General features: G+C 33.3%; 1 protein-coding gene across 8 annotated transcripts in view; it reads right to left on the bottom strand.

Moving 5' to 3' along the window:
* Nucleotides 1–12,995: 12,995 nt before the first annotated feature.
* Nucleotides 12,996–16,583, bottom strand: part of LOC105332818 (inositol hexakisphosphate and diphosphoinositol-pentakisphosphate kinase 2) — a 32,803-nt gene continuing 29,215 nt past the window's right edge. For 7 of the 8 annotated variants that reach the window (XM_034476657.2, XM_034476663.2, XM_066071182.1 and 4 more), the window contains 3 exons: nucleotides 15,276–15,467; nucleotides 14,861–14,890; nucleotides 12,996–13,750 (listed from right to left, as the gene is read on the bottom strand). In XM_034476657.2, coding sequence (XP_034332548.2) covers nucleotides 13,605–13,750; nucleotides 14,861–14,890; nucleotides 15,276–15,467 — 368 coding nt within the window. In that variant the 3' untranslated portion in view covers nucleotides 12,996–13,604. The remainder of the gene's footprint in view (nucleotides 13,751–14,860; nucleotides 14,891–15,275; nucleotides 15,468–16,583) is intronic. The other variant, XM_066071181.1, reaches the window with a different exon arrangement.

Raw genomic sequence — 16,583 nt, 5'->3', positions numbered from 1 at the left:
CATTCTGACAAGCTAGATTCTCAACCAGAGTAATCCCTGTTTCAATATTTGTTAGGATATTTGGTCTATAGAGGAGGTCTTTATGAATTGCTTTTTCATCATTGCTGTCAATGGAGTCTAAAGATACAGCATTAAACTGTGTCATGGGATGGTATCTACTGTTTTCTCTTACGATGGTGAGACCTTTGATAAATCCAAATATGTCCGGAAACATATCCAACTCAACCGGACGACATATAAAGAGTGGAAGAGATAAATCAGGTTTTGTAGAAAAGTGGTTCAATGTTGAAATTGTACTTTTGAACGAAAGTGCTCTTAACACTTGACACGATTCTAATATTTCATTGTTTGTGTTAATTGCCTCCTGGACTTCTGCGAGACGTTTTCTCAGGTTTTGTAAATGTTCATTTAGTATTTTTTGTTGAGTTCCCTTTATGTCATTAATATCCTCTTTCAGTGTGTCAACGTAAGAATCAATTTCTTCGTGCCAGTTTTTGCGGTGTTTCTCCAAATTTTCTTGTAGCTTTTTGTAGTCCTCTTCCAGTTGACTTTCATCAGATTCCAGTTGCTGAATTTTACTGTTATAAAGAGGACGTGTGCTTTGCTCTAATTCTTGAATATCATTTTTGATAATTTCTCTCTTGATATCATATATCTCATTAATCGTCTGAAATTTGTGTCGCTGATGATAATAGGAGGAAATACAAGATGGACATACGGCTTCCTTGCATTCGTTGCAATAATTCTCACATCTCTCTTGGTAATGTGTATGGCATTTTGGTAAAACGAGTGTATTTCTCTTATCTTGGTATTTCACAATTTTATGGTTATCTGGATAATCAACTAAATGAATTCCTACGCAGGTTTTGCAGAGGTCAATTGGACATTCGACACAGACCAGGTGTGCACTTTTTCGATTGCAAAGTCCACAAAGCTGTAATTCTTCATTTCTTTTACGATCCATTCTAAAACTAAAGAAGAAATGCTATTTAAATTATATTAAATAAAAACGAATATCTTGGTTTGACTATATATATTTAAAAACGTTTATTTAACTGCATGCATTTATATTTCATGGTTGAAGATCACTATTTCTTAATTCTCTAATTGAATAAACATATAACAAACATAGAAAATAAAAGTGACTGGTTGTATTTATTCCATACCAAAACTGTTATTAGATCGTGAATGCTCAATTGACTGAAAACATGCTCATATCTTTGCAATTTTTAGATGTGTATAGATTAATATTTACATTTACTTTCTTTATCCCTATCAAATTGCATTGATTTGATGATATTTATGCATAACACAGAAGGCCCAATCATCAAATCTGGTGCGTATGAATACAGTCTTCCTTCAGTATTTCTTGAAGAACATGACTGACTCTCCTCGCGACTTCAAGCCAGATTACGACCTGGTATTATACTTACGCTGATAAATATTTCTTGGTGTAAACTTATTTTAACAGTTAAATGAATTCAATTGATTAATTTCTTAGTATACCAAAAGTAAATTCATCCATAACAGAATGAAAAATAAAATTCTCTTATAAGTTATCAAATCTCTGTGCACTCTTTTTGTCAGCATGATTCGGCTGTTCCAATGGCTCTTCCGTTAATTGCACATTACTCGTTGAATAAGGCAGAGATTTTTAAAAATAAATCATGTTTTCGGAAAAAGAACAAATATTTAAAAAACGTAAATATAAGCATTGAATCATTATTTTTTCAAAGATGTGGTCTCATAACTGCAACGGTGTGTGCAAACAAATTATCAAAACGCGCTACCGCGCGTTATTCAAGTTGTATGCACACACCGTTGCAGTTATGAGACCACATCTTTCGAAAAATAATGGTTCAATGCTTAATTGGCTATAGAGAATAATTGATCCAACGCCTACATTGCACGCAATACTTTAAATAGGAATGTCGTGTTTTTGGTGTGAAAATTAAATATTATTGATTTAGGAAGTAATTTATATATCTAGTTTCGTTTTATGAATAGAAGTTTACAGTTTATAGGAACCTTTGTAAAAAAGCAACAAATTCATAAACAGTAAGAATATTATAAAATAACACCTAGTATTTAATCAAACAGTCTTAATTCTTAGATTTAATAACTCTCTATTATTGATCTAAAAGAGCGCCTCAATTCATGTAATAGAGGACATACTTCAAAATTTTAATTTTATTGGGGATATATCATCCATTTTTGCATTGATTTGGTATATTTAAAGATATAAAAAGAAAACGATGCTTTAGATTCATTTATGTGGGGTTTTTTATTACAATTTCTGAATCAAAGAAATATAATAATTTGCATAGTTAATTTCGTTGTAAGAAAGCAATGGGTTTTTATGGGTAAAAACCACAACAATTTCAAACTTTTTATATGGGACACATTTAAGGAAAGTATAAGTATCATAATGAAAAAGAATATTGCCGGAATATTCGTTCGTATTATGTGAAAGAAAGTATAATTCATGACCACAATATGCCAATAAAATGGATATCACTTTATCAATTACAAGTCCACACGGCTCACAAATAAACATACACTAAATACCAACAAAAGTTGTATCTTGTACATGTATTTATTATGCCTGAGTGTTCTCTGGTTTGTGCCAAAACAGCTATATAAAAATAATAAAGACTTTGAGAACTTATTGAAGCCAATCTGTAAATAAAACAAAATCTAATAAAACAATCTCCAGTACAAAATACTCGTATATATTCCATGACCACACATGCAACCCGAGAACGCTTTTTGATCGATATAATCAGCTAAATTACGCAATATTTCCAATATCATTAAGACCAAATTCTGTCTGTCGAACAACTGCATCTTAATTTTAATGTTCATTCAGTTGTGATTTGACCCAATAAAAAGCAATTGTCCAACTACATGTACGATGAAAAATAGATCAGTATCACGTGTTATCAAGTATGCCCCATTTCATTGACGTCCTATAATTTTAACCAAGAACAGATAGGTACTGCATGTGTGCGACAAATGACATCTTCCTTGACAATGTTTGTCAATCATAAAGCGTTACATATATTTAAATATAAGAATTTTAGGCAATTAAAGGTCATGCTTTGTGTAGGTCATCCTTAATTGTCTTGTTGTTAACTATTGAATACTGACATTATATCGTGTAAACAGATAGCCATGCTATGACCTTGAATTGCTAGTATTACATAATGGTCACTATGATATTTATGTATACCTAGGTACTGCGCACTGAATGGTGTTAATGATAATTAACAGAATGAACTCTGTGAATCTTGTAGCAATGCGTAGTATTCCTAAATGATGTTATAAAACCAGGCGAATAATACGGGCATAATAATATCCAAATTGAGAGTTTAAAAACAAGTGTCATATTTGGCGATTCTGTGTCTGCAACGATAGCTCTGGTACTCTATATTTAAGCATTGAATCATTATTTTTTGAAAGATGTGGTCTCATAACTGCAACGGTGTGTGCATACAAATTGAATAACGCGCGCTAGCGCGTTATGATAATTTGTTTGCACACACCGTTGCAGTTATGAGACCACATCTTTCAAAAAATAATGATTCAATGCTTATATTTACGTTTTTAAACATTTATTTCCTTCCCGCAAATATGATTTGTTTTTAAAAAGCTCTGACTTATTCAACGAGTAATGCGAAATTAACGGAAGAGCCATTGGAACAGCCGAATTATGCTGACAAAAATAGTGAACAGCGTTTTAAATTCTAATAAGACAATTTTATTTTTCTTTCTGTGATTTAATAAATTTACTGTTGGCACACTAAGAAATTAATCAATTGAATTCATTTAACCGTCAAAATGTATTTACATCAATGAAATATTAATCAGCGTAAGTATAATGTCAGGTTGTGATCCGGTTTGAAGTCGCGAGAAGAGTCAGTCATGTTCTTCGCGAAATACTGAAGGAATACTGAATGTATTCCTACGCACCAGTTTTGGTGATTGGGTCTTCTGTGTTATGCGTAAATATCACTCAAATCAACCAATGCAATTTAATAGAGGGAAAGAAGGTAAATGTAAATATTGAGTCATGTATTGTGTATTCTATATATTAACCTTTGTAACCTTTTATGCCATGTATGAATGAACGTATTATGAGTAAGTGATGCCTCATACTAGGTGAGAGACTCTGATACCCAGGACTCGGAGTCTCAAATCCTGCATCCAGACTCTTTGATTGGCAGTTTTTACGGTTTTGTTACTTTATTTAGGATTAAACTATTAATCTTAATTTTGAACACTAAATGTTCACTCATGATCGTCGTAAATGGGCCAAACTAGTCAGAACTGTCCATCATAAGTAAAATGTTATATATACCCATGTAAAATGATGTTGAACAGATTTAGAGATTCCGCTTGTAAAGATTCTTAGACTCTTGATTTGGGCTGCTTTTAATTGTTGTAACTATACGATCACGCTTTAATAAAACCGCTTGAGAAAGAAATACTGTACTTGTCATCACTAAGTTTGAGCTGACCCTCAATTGGATCCGTAAGACAGAAGGCTTACAATCGTTTATTCTTAGATATGATCCAGGCTATAATGTTCAAGTTTAAAACATTGATTGATTATGTGCATGTGCATTACTGTAGTATGTTCCAGGTTGCCGTTTCTATTACTTTTGTTATTTTTTTTTAAATAAATGCACATACCTTAAGAAAAGTTAAAATCAAAATATAACAACAATCAAAGGTTTCCTCACTCGTTCCGTTTTCACATTCGATGATTCTGGCACTTTCTATAATATGACACCTTTCAACCATTAGAAATTTTCCGGGTATTTTTCATGTCTTCTACAGTGCAAAATCCCCGTTGACTTTTTTTTTGATATCAATATATATATTGAAACCTGGATCGATAGAGCTATCGTTTCAAAAGCAATAACTGGATGGTTGTCATTCTATTGCATACATGTACGTGTATTTTAGTCATAAACTTAATGGCATTTTTGCATACCGAAACATTTAATTTATGCAAAAAAAGTGGAAACGATACCTGTAAAGAGCATAACATTTACATTTTCCAGTCGTCTTTTGTCTGTGAACAGTGATAATACTTTGAATCAAATTTTTGCGTATCGTTGAATACATTTAATCAATTACGCAAATGACAAAATGTGGGGCGCAAATCGGGGTTTGTATAATTAAACGAAAAATTGTCAATATTGTAACATTTACGACTGATAAAAGCCGGTATATATCTCAAAATTTCTTCCGCATTTATAGACATACAGAATAATCTTTAAGTCTTTGTTTGCATGACGTAGCTGTACAAATATATAAGTCGTATTTTACGGTAGCAATATCAACAATTGTTTTATATTGATAATATTTATCAAAAGCACTGAAAGTTTTACTAATATTTTCCGTGATAAAGAATAAATGCAAAGCACAATGTAAAGATACTTTTTCGTTAAGAATATTAAAACTGATACCTTTCTGTAACCAGGTTTTAAATGCATCGTTATAAACTTTCTACGGGTTTTCATGAACATTATTACTCATTAGGTTTGTGAGAAAAAAAAACTGACTGACTGACGAAGCCGAGCCGTCTATGAGATTGATCAACCCAATATATTTCTGTAGTCTATCAGTAACGAACCTAATAAGTGTTTTGTTTTCCCGAGTACTACCAAATGAGACATTTATTCACAAAAGCAATGATTTACGCAAATACATGTTAATGTGGCCTTACATCTCATCCATTTTTACATAATCGAACTCTTCAAAATTATCATTCTCACCTTTTAAATATTCGATCTTTTCTGCATCCTTGTTCACTTCAATGTGTTGTTGCTATTCAATTTTAAACATTTTCTCCCTTTCATTCGCAGAGGTTTGAGGAAATCTCAACGCTGTTATTTTTCTATGCTCTAGACACAACAATGTGACGTCATTTTAAAGAGCAACTACTCTATTTTGATACACACCCATGCGAATGTGTTCGGAATGTTTTCTTTATCGTTGCTAAGTACATAATTAATCCAGAGATGCTCGAATGAAAGTTCACGAGACTTCACCGAGATTAGTTCAGTTCCTGTGTAATTTCGAGCGGAAGTATATGAGTTCGAATAATATTAATATAGGTAAGAAGTTCTGGTCGTTTTTCATATCATATCATACTTTGATTTAAGTAAAAACATGAAAATCTTTTAAGATGTATGTTTTTTTCACCATCTAGCGGTTATTCAAATTAAACGATGATATCCAGAACAGAGTTATCGTTCGTGTTCAACCACGTGTAGAGCGGTTGAAAATATAAACATTGGGTTGCTTAAAAAAATCATAGCCAGGTTTGATGCTTGTTGTGTGCAATACCATGTTTTTAAAAAATATAATGGGTGTCTGTTTTGCATAAAAACTTAATATATCGAGACATTTTCAAGGGACATTCTGCATAAAATAGTTTATTCTGTTTCACTATTGATTCTATTACTAGGTCAGGCGCGGATCGAAAAACTAATCTTCAGGGGAATCTCTACAAGCATGGAAATTAATTGTTGCAACAGCAGACAAAAACTATTTTTTGTATTGTCACATTTATTTCTAGAACACATTTTATCCATCAATTAATGAAGATAAATTTTAAAATTAATAAATCTTTAGATTTTATATTTGACTACAAGTACCTAGATTTTATATGAAATAGGCTATAAACACGAGGCGCGATTTTTACTGCGAAACTGAAAGGGTCAAATAAAAACACGTGGTCTAAAATTTAAATGACAATAACATTCGCAGTGGTGACATGTATTTTAAAAACTTTCAGAATGCATTTTCTGTAATATATATTTGAAATGTCGAGATGAGTGGACGAAGAGTCGACAATATTGCAAATTATTTAATCTTACCAGACGGTCTTAGCTGTCCAAATTCCTCAAAACATGGGCATGTTTTTTGTGAGATCCAATCTGAACATTGTGGTCCACGGTTTTTTAAATTCACGTTTTAATGGCCTTTCATTTGTTAATTAGATGCACTGAGTAGAGGTAGCTTTGACACCAACATCTGCTAATTCTTTGGCAATACTTTCCAAAAGTGCTTTATGAACTTTGTTGCTGTATAAATCCTTCTCCTTTTATCTCCTTACATCAATCAAAGTACTGAAGTACTGAAAGCCAGGCTCTTTTGGTGTGTCTACGCGTACCATGTAGTAAAGACTGAAAATCTCTCTCTCTCTCTCTCTCTCTCTCTCTCTCTCTCTCTCTCTCTCTCTCTCTCTCTCTCTCTCTCTCTCTCTCTCTCTCTCTCTCATGCTTTTAATGTCGGCAAAGCGTCAGAGAGCGACCAAATTTTGAAAGCGGCTAAAAGCAAATATATGTTTGTCTAGTAGAAAAAAGTTCAACAGTTGCTGCTTTGAATTTTGCAACAAGCGTTATATTATATCCAATCCCCATTTCTTCAACGCGCAGCAAACTAATTCATGGAAATTCATGCGCATTGTATGTGTCCAAAATTGTTTTTTTTAAAACACGTTATTAATAAGAAAGCTAAAAAAGATAGACAATTTCTCGAAATTAAAATAAAGAAACAAAATACCAACACTTTTGACAAAACGTGGCTCTTTGTGTAACTATTTGGTATAGCGAAAGCTTTTACTTTGACGCTGTTTGGTTTTTTGTTTACTTTTGAATTTGTGCTATTTATAGTAACATTGGTGATTTGCCTGCCTACAGCCAGATTCTGCTCAGCAGAGCCCGGCTAAAAATTGTCTGAGTGTCTTTCTTTTTACACTTTTAGGTCAGCTAGCTCGGGTTCTTTATCTGCATCACATTCGCCAGGATATCCGAAAGATGATAGTATTATAAAGTATACTAGTACATTTATATACATGCACTTGATTGGATTTTAATTTACTAGTACATGTATTGTACATGTATATATTGTAATAGCCATTTAAGTGATTTTATATAGGGGTTGATTTTACTATTTCAAGAATTTACCATTAATCATGGTCATTGATGTCAACGTTTGTCATTATTTATTGTTTATATTACACTGTGTAGGTCCCATGTTTTTTTTTTATTTTATCCATGCACATACTTATTTCCTAAAGCATTTTTATTTGTTATTCATGTTATGGATAAAGGAACCTATTGATGATCAGCATTAAAATGTACTTACAGTAGTTTCAGTGATGATATAAGTGAATCCTCACTATAAATAACATGGCTTCTACACTTAGTGCATGTAGGCTGCCATTGTGTGACATCATCAAGTAGTTCACTTGGCGCAATAATTTGAACATTTGCATTTATGAATAGCAAGTATAAGTAGATACTGTCAAAATAATATTGTTATTAACTAATCCTTATTGCATTACCTGTAGATATGTTTTCTAATTCTATTAGATCTTTTGATTGGTACTATTTTACTCTGCCCCAGAATAGGAGTAATACAGTCAGTGTTGTTAGCTTTATGTAGTTCCACCCAAGGATATAGTCCCTATTCAAAAATAGTGATTACTTGATGTATTAATGAATTAATTCATCAGCTTTAGATATAGAATTAGTACAAAAACAGTTATTAGGTAGAATTGAACACTTTAATTATTCTTAATTGATTTATTTATAATGAGTTATTCCTGTCAGGAATTGTCAGGAGAATAGAGCATTTTGATTGGTTAGTGACTAGCTGCAAAAGTTATATAAGGGAGACAGCTGCTCAGTTTAGTCAGATAGCTCCATTGGTAGCTCCACCAATAACGCCCCGACCAAAATTATCACCTCATATTACTCAAAGAATGATTCCTTATTCCTTATGGAATACAAGTGACACGCTTATATTTCTAACCTATGTACATGTTCATGGTTTTGTAGTGTAGTAGTATAGATTAACATTATTTTGAAAGATCCTGAACACGATTGACACAATGATTATCATTCACAGTCCACGTTTTTAATATTTTTTATAAACATTTAATCATAAATGACATTAAAATCACGTTTGTGTGAACATAATGGCATGATCAACCTAGACGGCCACATATATATAACATTTCCTACGATGGCCGATATGGGTCGGACAAAAAGTAATCACGAGTTGTGTTTGATTTGCCGGCAATTCCTGAAATGCCGGCAAAAAGTAACCACGAGTTATATTTGATTTGCCGGCAATTCTTAGATGCCGGCAAATCTCAAACGTGGGCAAATCTTACTTATTGTTCAATTAAAATACCAGAGGATATAGAGGTCAAAAAGTCTCGTTATCTTAATTGATAAAAGGGTTTGACCAAAAACATGGCAGTTTTACTTGCAACGTGCATTATTAATGACATCAAACAGAACACAAGAGCAAATTAAAAAAAAAAGACGGCATCATAACATGCAGACATGTGTTAAACTCATTGGAACCCGACACTCTTAATGAAGCATTTGATCAATTGCTTACAAATCATAACTAATTAAGAGCGTTTCGGAGGTATTTTAAATAGCACATGTGATATTTCAAATTTGTAATAAGGCCCACTTCGTCCGAAGCTCACCATTAACATAAATCGATTAATCTCTTTGAGCTTCATTTGGTTTTAATTTGGATCTAATGATAAGATCACCTATATTTTTGTGTTTACTGTATGCAACCATAGGAGGTGTTGTGAATAATTTTTGCATACTTCGTCATGTTGTATGTTATCCCAGTATTTCATAAGTCGTTTCCTTAATTCTTTTATACAAATTTGGTCACCAAAACATTAGATACAGCCTTTTTATTGTGTTCTTTTATTTTTTAGAAGATTAATTATATTTGCTGAAATAGTTTCTTGCATAATAGGTTCAATTTCTGATTGTTTTTAATCTCTTTTTTTTAGATGAGTTTTAAAGTCTTTAAAAATACTTTGTAATACAGCTTGATCACTAGTATTTCTCAGATGTCTGGTACATTCTCCTTTAAGTAGGCCCTTGAAAACTGATGAGCTATGAGCACTTTGTCTGTGCAGGTATTGGAAGCTGTTAGTAGGTTTGATATATGAGCGAATGTCTAATCGCTGGCTATCTGAGAATCTTGTTTTCTTGTATATGGTCGTGTCTAAGAAATTGACTGGTGTGAGATAGTTCATAAGTAAATCTCAGATATTTATGACAAGAGTTCCCTATGTCAAAAAATTCTTTAAATTCATCCGGGCTTCCATTAAATAGAACAAAGCCGTCATCTCTATATTTGCCGTGATAAATAAGTTTCGAAAGGCCCTCAACATTGTCGGCGCGCAATTCCCCCCTTACTTCTCCTCATACTTTGCTTCTTTTCAACCCTTTCGACCAATTAAGATAACTTGACTTTTTTGACCTCAATCTTCTGGTATTTTAATAAAACATTAAATATAAGATTTGCCCACATTTAAGATTTGCCGGCATCTAAGAATTGCCGGCAAATCAAGCACAACTCGTGGTTCCTTTTTGCCGGCATTTCAGGAATTGCCGGCAAATCAAACACATCTCATGGTTACATTTTGTCCGGCCCATATCGGCCATCGTAATTTCCAGTATATCAAACGCACAGCCTGTTCATTGCACGCGATGTGGAAGTTCCTTTTTGTCGTTGCTTTCTCTATTGCAGCCACTCAAGGTAAACATTTCTATTACATTTCCTTCTATTTTGTAGGAGTGATTATTCACTTTCGCTTGCAGTAATAGTCACGCACATGTATTTGTCATTAACACAAATAAAATTCATAGGTAGCATTGAAAGAAAAGTGGTTACCTGCGAACACCAACAGCTGGATATAGGTTGTGGGAGAGAGGAAGTGATTAACGTGATCAGTGCCATGTATGGGCGAACAGATAATCATACATGTTCAAATGAGACAAACCCCGCAACTACCAGCTGTAGAGCAAAGCATGCAACGGAAATAGTCCGATGGGCAATGTCAGGGGTAAAATGACTGCCGAGTAACGGCATCCACTTCTGTATTTGGAGATCCTTGCTTTGGAACATTCAAATACCTGACAGTAACGTACAAGTGCCAAAGTTAGTATCATTTATTTTAGAAACACATATGATGTATATTTGTGCATATTAGATATCGTCTCAGATCTTGTCCTGCATATTCTGAAGTTTGAGACAAACTCCCTTTAACTTAATTCCAATGGTTCACAGATTTAAATTTTGAACACTACAAGAACGAGATTTGATTCCTATACTGACCATGGGCAACTCATTTAAATTTTCTTGTTTAATTGAAAATCTATTATCCTTGAATCATTAATGAGAGAGCGAAATTATTTCGCTTTTTTTATACTTACGAAATTAAAGAACATGTCATGGAACATGCCTTTGATAAACGATGCATGCAGAAGCATTTACACGAATTGTGAGTATGCATACACGGAATTGTGGCGAAAGCCATTCGGAATAGGGTATGAATTTTTTATGAGCGCGATGAAATTCAACCCGAATACCCCTCCTCTTGGAAAAGTAAAATTTATGAAATTCACATAGTAATAAATCATAATGTATTTATAAAGGGACTATTTCTGATGCAAATGAAATCATTACAGTCACTTGCGAAAACCAGCAATTGGATATGACATGCGGTCACGATGAAGCCATTCACGTGAGCAATGTCATATACGGGCGAACTGACGATTCTACATGCTCACGTGGTGATAAAACTAAAAGATGTAGGGCAAGGCTTGCAACAGAAATACTCAGAGAACGGTGTTGGGGGAAGTAGACGCACCTGTAAGGTTAAAGCATCGAATTCTCTATTCGGAAATCCTTGCGTCGGAACATTCAAATATTTGATAGTTGCATATAAGTGCTACAGTGAGTATCATAATTAGTTTAAGAAATATTTTATTCAATAATATACATATAAGTATACAAGTGAATATGGATTGAAGAGCAGGCAAAAATAGCCTACAATAGTTCTCTCTATTATATCATATCATATCTATCATATTATGATAGATATCATATTAAAAGGCACATAAGCGAAATTCGTATGCTGCAAGATGTTTCAGTGCCATTCCGGTATGAACGAAAGTTGTACAATATAACACAAAAATAAATTCTGGGCCAATGTATGCTGTTGATCTCCAGTTACAACTGATTCATTCATTATTTAATTGTAAGGAAAATAGTTTTATTTATTTCTAGAACAATATTTTTCGGACTAGAACTGGTACATGTCTGTCTTCAACTTTTTAAAACACCATTAATCCGATGGAGGTTTTATTCATACAATGAGGAATACAGCCTTGGTGAAGACATTATGAAAACCAAAAATAGGAAAGAGAAATACCCGGCTTGCGGACACTTTTTCTGTAATCGAGATGATATGGTAATAAATGTTCAATATTCATTAGTTATGATTGGGGGGTCGGGTGGGGGCTTTTTTGTATTTTTGTTTCTTTTTATTTGTTCCTTCTTTATTTTTTTCCAAGTTGCACAAAAAAAAACTCGGTTCAATAAGGAAACAAGCTGAGGATATTATAAATAATTATGTCCTGTTGAAACATTTTTCTCACTTAGTAAGTTTTAATTTCTATGGGATTTTGTTTTTAAAATGAATATTTTACCTGTCAGGTGCACTAAACAAAAGTGGTTTTAATTTAAAGGGAATTGCTCATCATCTGACATACATGTACAATATTTTTGGAAACAACACCTTAGACGGCTGCAGAATTTAAAATGTCACATTGACACTGGCAAAATAATCCGGCACAGTGTTATAAATAAGAATAAAAAATAACAATAACGTTAAACAGATTAACAGAAGTTGACATCCAGTATGTTCTACTTTGTACGTAACCACATTTAAAATGGTTTTGGTACAAATCATTTAAACAGAAGTACAAGGTCGAAAGGAATCCAAAAGCTTGACTAAATGTACCAATACAGAACAAAGAACAATATATCAACACTAACCAACACTTGAAACAATGGTCACAAGTACTCACTCAAAGGAAAACTTTTTTTTACCTTTGCTTCGTCGAACACAAAAAAAATTCAAATAAAATCTTTCTCCATCAAATTTATTTACACTTCAGCATTTATATTACATTTATGTATAATTTAGTGGTGTAACGTCTCTGTAAAATATACTGATAATCAGCCGTAATTTACAATAACAAGATATCAACATCAATCAACCTATTAAAATCATCTAAAACACACAAATGCATCACAGATATGTCTTCCGAATACGTTTGTATTACCTTGCTTATATGTCAACAACAACATATTAAGGAAAAAAAGAAAACTAGTACATGAAAATCTTAGATTTCTTTGTTCAACTAGAAATCACAACAACATAGCTGGCGTTAACACAGATCTTGAACAAACGACACATGTTATCTATTAAAACATAAACATAAAACTTCATAAGACATAACAACACAACATGAATACTGAACACTTGAGTCAGACACCGCCGTAAACAGATTCAGTTCTCTACACAGACAAAATCGTTGCCTTTCGACATGCAGAAGACACAACACCGGTCCAAATAAGGTAGTGGCAAGTTCTGGTTCTCCGACCCTCAGCTCATTAGACGCTGGCTCTTCTCCCCGCCCCCTGTACGGACTGGGAATCCCCTGGCCCCTAAGACGACTCTTGGTCCACTAACAGGAAGGTGACTCGTCCTGGTTGCTGTCCTGTCTCTGGAATATGTAGGTGGCCACATCCTGGAGCCGACTCAGGACCAGGCTTCCCATTCCTGATACAGGGGAGCTAGGGCCGGTGGAAGAATTGCTGGAAGATTGGTTCCCTTCAAAAGGAAATTATTCGATAATGCAATCATACCATCTTGTCACATACTGTTCATTGTATACGGCTAACATGTTTACAAATGTAATGTACGGATGAAAATAAAAATAATTTGTCGTTAACAGTGTCAAAAACATAAAGCCGAATTTCCTTGAAATTAACTTTTTTCTACACCTAGTTTGATAAATAATTAATATGGCTTTGTAATGCTTTCATCTGATCTATCAAACAAAACTTGCTTGTAACTTAGTAGAAAAAAAACTTTTGTAACAGAACATTGCGAAAACCCAGAGCAGTCTCACGTGAACGCTTAATATAATTCAGAGACAGCTCATTGGAATAAAAAAAAAGTTTCCGTTTCATGAGTTTTTCATTAATCTCAGTCCAACAATGAGAAAGCTGTGTTTAGAAACGAATCGAAGAAAGTGTAATGAAAAAATTGTCATTTCCAAAAGCATTCAAACGATTTGTGAAAATTCCTTCACGAATGTGTAAAGGGGCTAATCAGAACAGGACTTTAATTATTCATGAGAATGTAAAACAGTTGGTGTCGTGAGTTTGCACACCGTCAGTAAGCGTATGCTAGACTGATTGTGTGCTTTAACACGATGAATATCACATTCAAATTGATCTGAAGCAAAGTGAGCATATGTATGCGCTCACGTTTGATTTACAGCAGTTCTATAATCTCTTTGAGATAAAAACAAAACATTATAAATGATACTACGTGTACATAAACTATTCAAATCACTTATAAATAAGTATATTATTGTTGTGGTATTTCTAACTAGGTAGTGCATTTTTTTCAAAATAGAGGTTTGTACATTTGTTAGATATATAAAGAATCTTTCTACTTCTCACACAAATGACAAAGCACACAATTTAAGATTAACACTTCGAAAAATTACATGATGTGCAGATTTTAACTATCATTTGTGATTCACTCGAAGACAAAAAAAATCAAACAAAACGAAATAAAATACATAAATTGCAAGTGGTTTTTTACGGTTCCAATATTGTGAACACGAGATGCAAAACTCAAGAAATTTCTTTTTAGTTTACTACAGAATAACGACAGATTCTACTTCATAAGCTTTTGTTAATGATATACCTTGGCACTGCTGAAGTATCAGGTCATTTCCTACATGTTGAAGAATTTCTTTTTTAATTTCTTTTAGAAGGAAAAGTTGCGGTATCGGTTCATTATACTTTCTTCATTTTTGGTAGTTAAAAAGTCTGGCGTTGAGACATACATATAAAACCTTATTTCTATGAGAAGATCATAAACTCCTCTAAACGATATTATCGCCACTTGAAAATATTCTCTACATCCTACTAAATTGGGTTGCGTTGATTTTATATTTTCACACATATGTAACGCAGCTAAAATAAATTTTTTAACGGATCTGGCTACCACTTGTTTTAAGATATTCAAGAATAATTCAAGATTGATACTTTGAATCATGACTAACAAATGTTACATGGAGTTCATGAACTCAAAAATACTATAGTCTACAACGGTATACCTCGTGGTGCTCTTGTGACGGGGACGTGTGGTGAGGCCAGTGGAGTGTTACTGTATGGGGGTGAAGAAATGGGGGTCACAAACTTGCTAGTGGTGGCCCGCGTCAAGAAATCGTCAAGTTCCTTCATCGTCAGTTTGTTGTGCAGAGTTTCCAAGGGGTGGAGGCTTGGCACCATGTTGAATCCCTCGAAAGCTGAAACAGCACATAAAATATGGTCAGTATACACAAATCTATACCCGAGAGTATGCTGACTTAGTTGTTAACTTGACTTAATATTGATTTCAACCATCCACATAAATTTATATACCTGTAGCACGGTGGGTAAGTTGTAAACTTGCCTTAATATTGACTTCAACCATACGCCTTCATTGCTTTCAAATCTAGCTTTCTCTATACACTCTAACACCACACCTTACCTGACCCATTAAGAAGTATTGTTCTGATTTATTGAAATAGTATAAAAGTGTACTATCGTTACTTATTTACTGATAAACCATGCGAGGAAGTTGATATCCGCATGTTTCATTATACATAAAATAAAATATATAATTTGGATAATACATAACATTAAGAAGAAATAGAGAGGTTTTAAATGACTTTTTTTCTTATATACCAGTAATATATAACCAAGATTATGTCAAATTCAGTGCTGAGAATAAATTTTAATAGAGCAAACTCCTTCATTGTTTTGTAAACATGAAACTTCAAACAATGTGTTTTCAAAAATAAAACACACGTTTTCTTCTCTTTTTTAATCTTCATGTGGGGTAGACAGTAGCAGTAACAGTATTAGTTATGGTGTGAAACAACTGAAATGGTTTGCATAAAGTTAATTAATGCAAAAAAGGGAAGGGATAGGAAACAATACACCACAGCAGCCAGCAAAGAGATAAACCTTGAGAAGGTTCCTCTTCTGACAAAGGACAGGGCACTGAAACAAGCAAACAGTAGCTATCTACAGACCAAAGATCTTAAAGGGAGTTTTCTCTTTGAAAGAGTAGTGGTATATTTTCTAAAAGACACAAGTATCAAAGACAGTTAAAGAATGAAGTTTTCAGAGATTTCTCTCTTTGGAAATCAGTATGAGCTTGCTTTACGTTCTAGTTTGCAATTACAAGTGCAAAATTCAGTTTTTGAAATTCCTTTTTATTTTCATTGTAATAGTATTGGTATTTTTTTCACAGGAGAAGAGTTCCAAAGACACCAAAGTAAAAAATTGTGGGAAAAAAAATGAAACTATAAATTTAAAGAATTATTTGATAGAAATTATATTATAAATACGATTTAAAAACTTGAAAATTGTCTGCT

This window comes from Magallana gigas, chromosome 9 (assembly GCF_963853765.1).
Source record: "Magallana gigas chromosome 9, xbMagGiga1.1, whole genome shotgun sequence".
NCBI lineage: Eukaryota > Metazoa > Mollusca > Bivalvia > Ostreida > Ostreidae > Magallana > Magallana gigas.
This window is presented reverse-complemented; position numbering and strand designations above follow the sequence as displayed.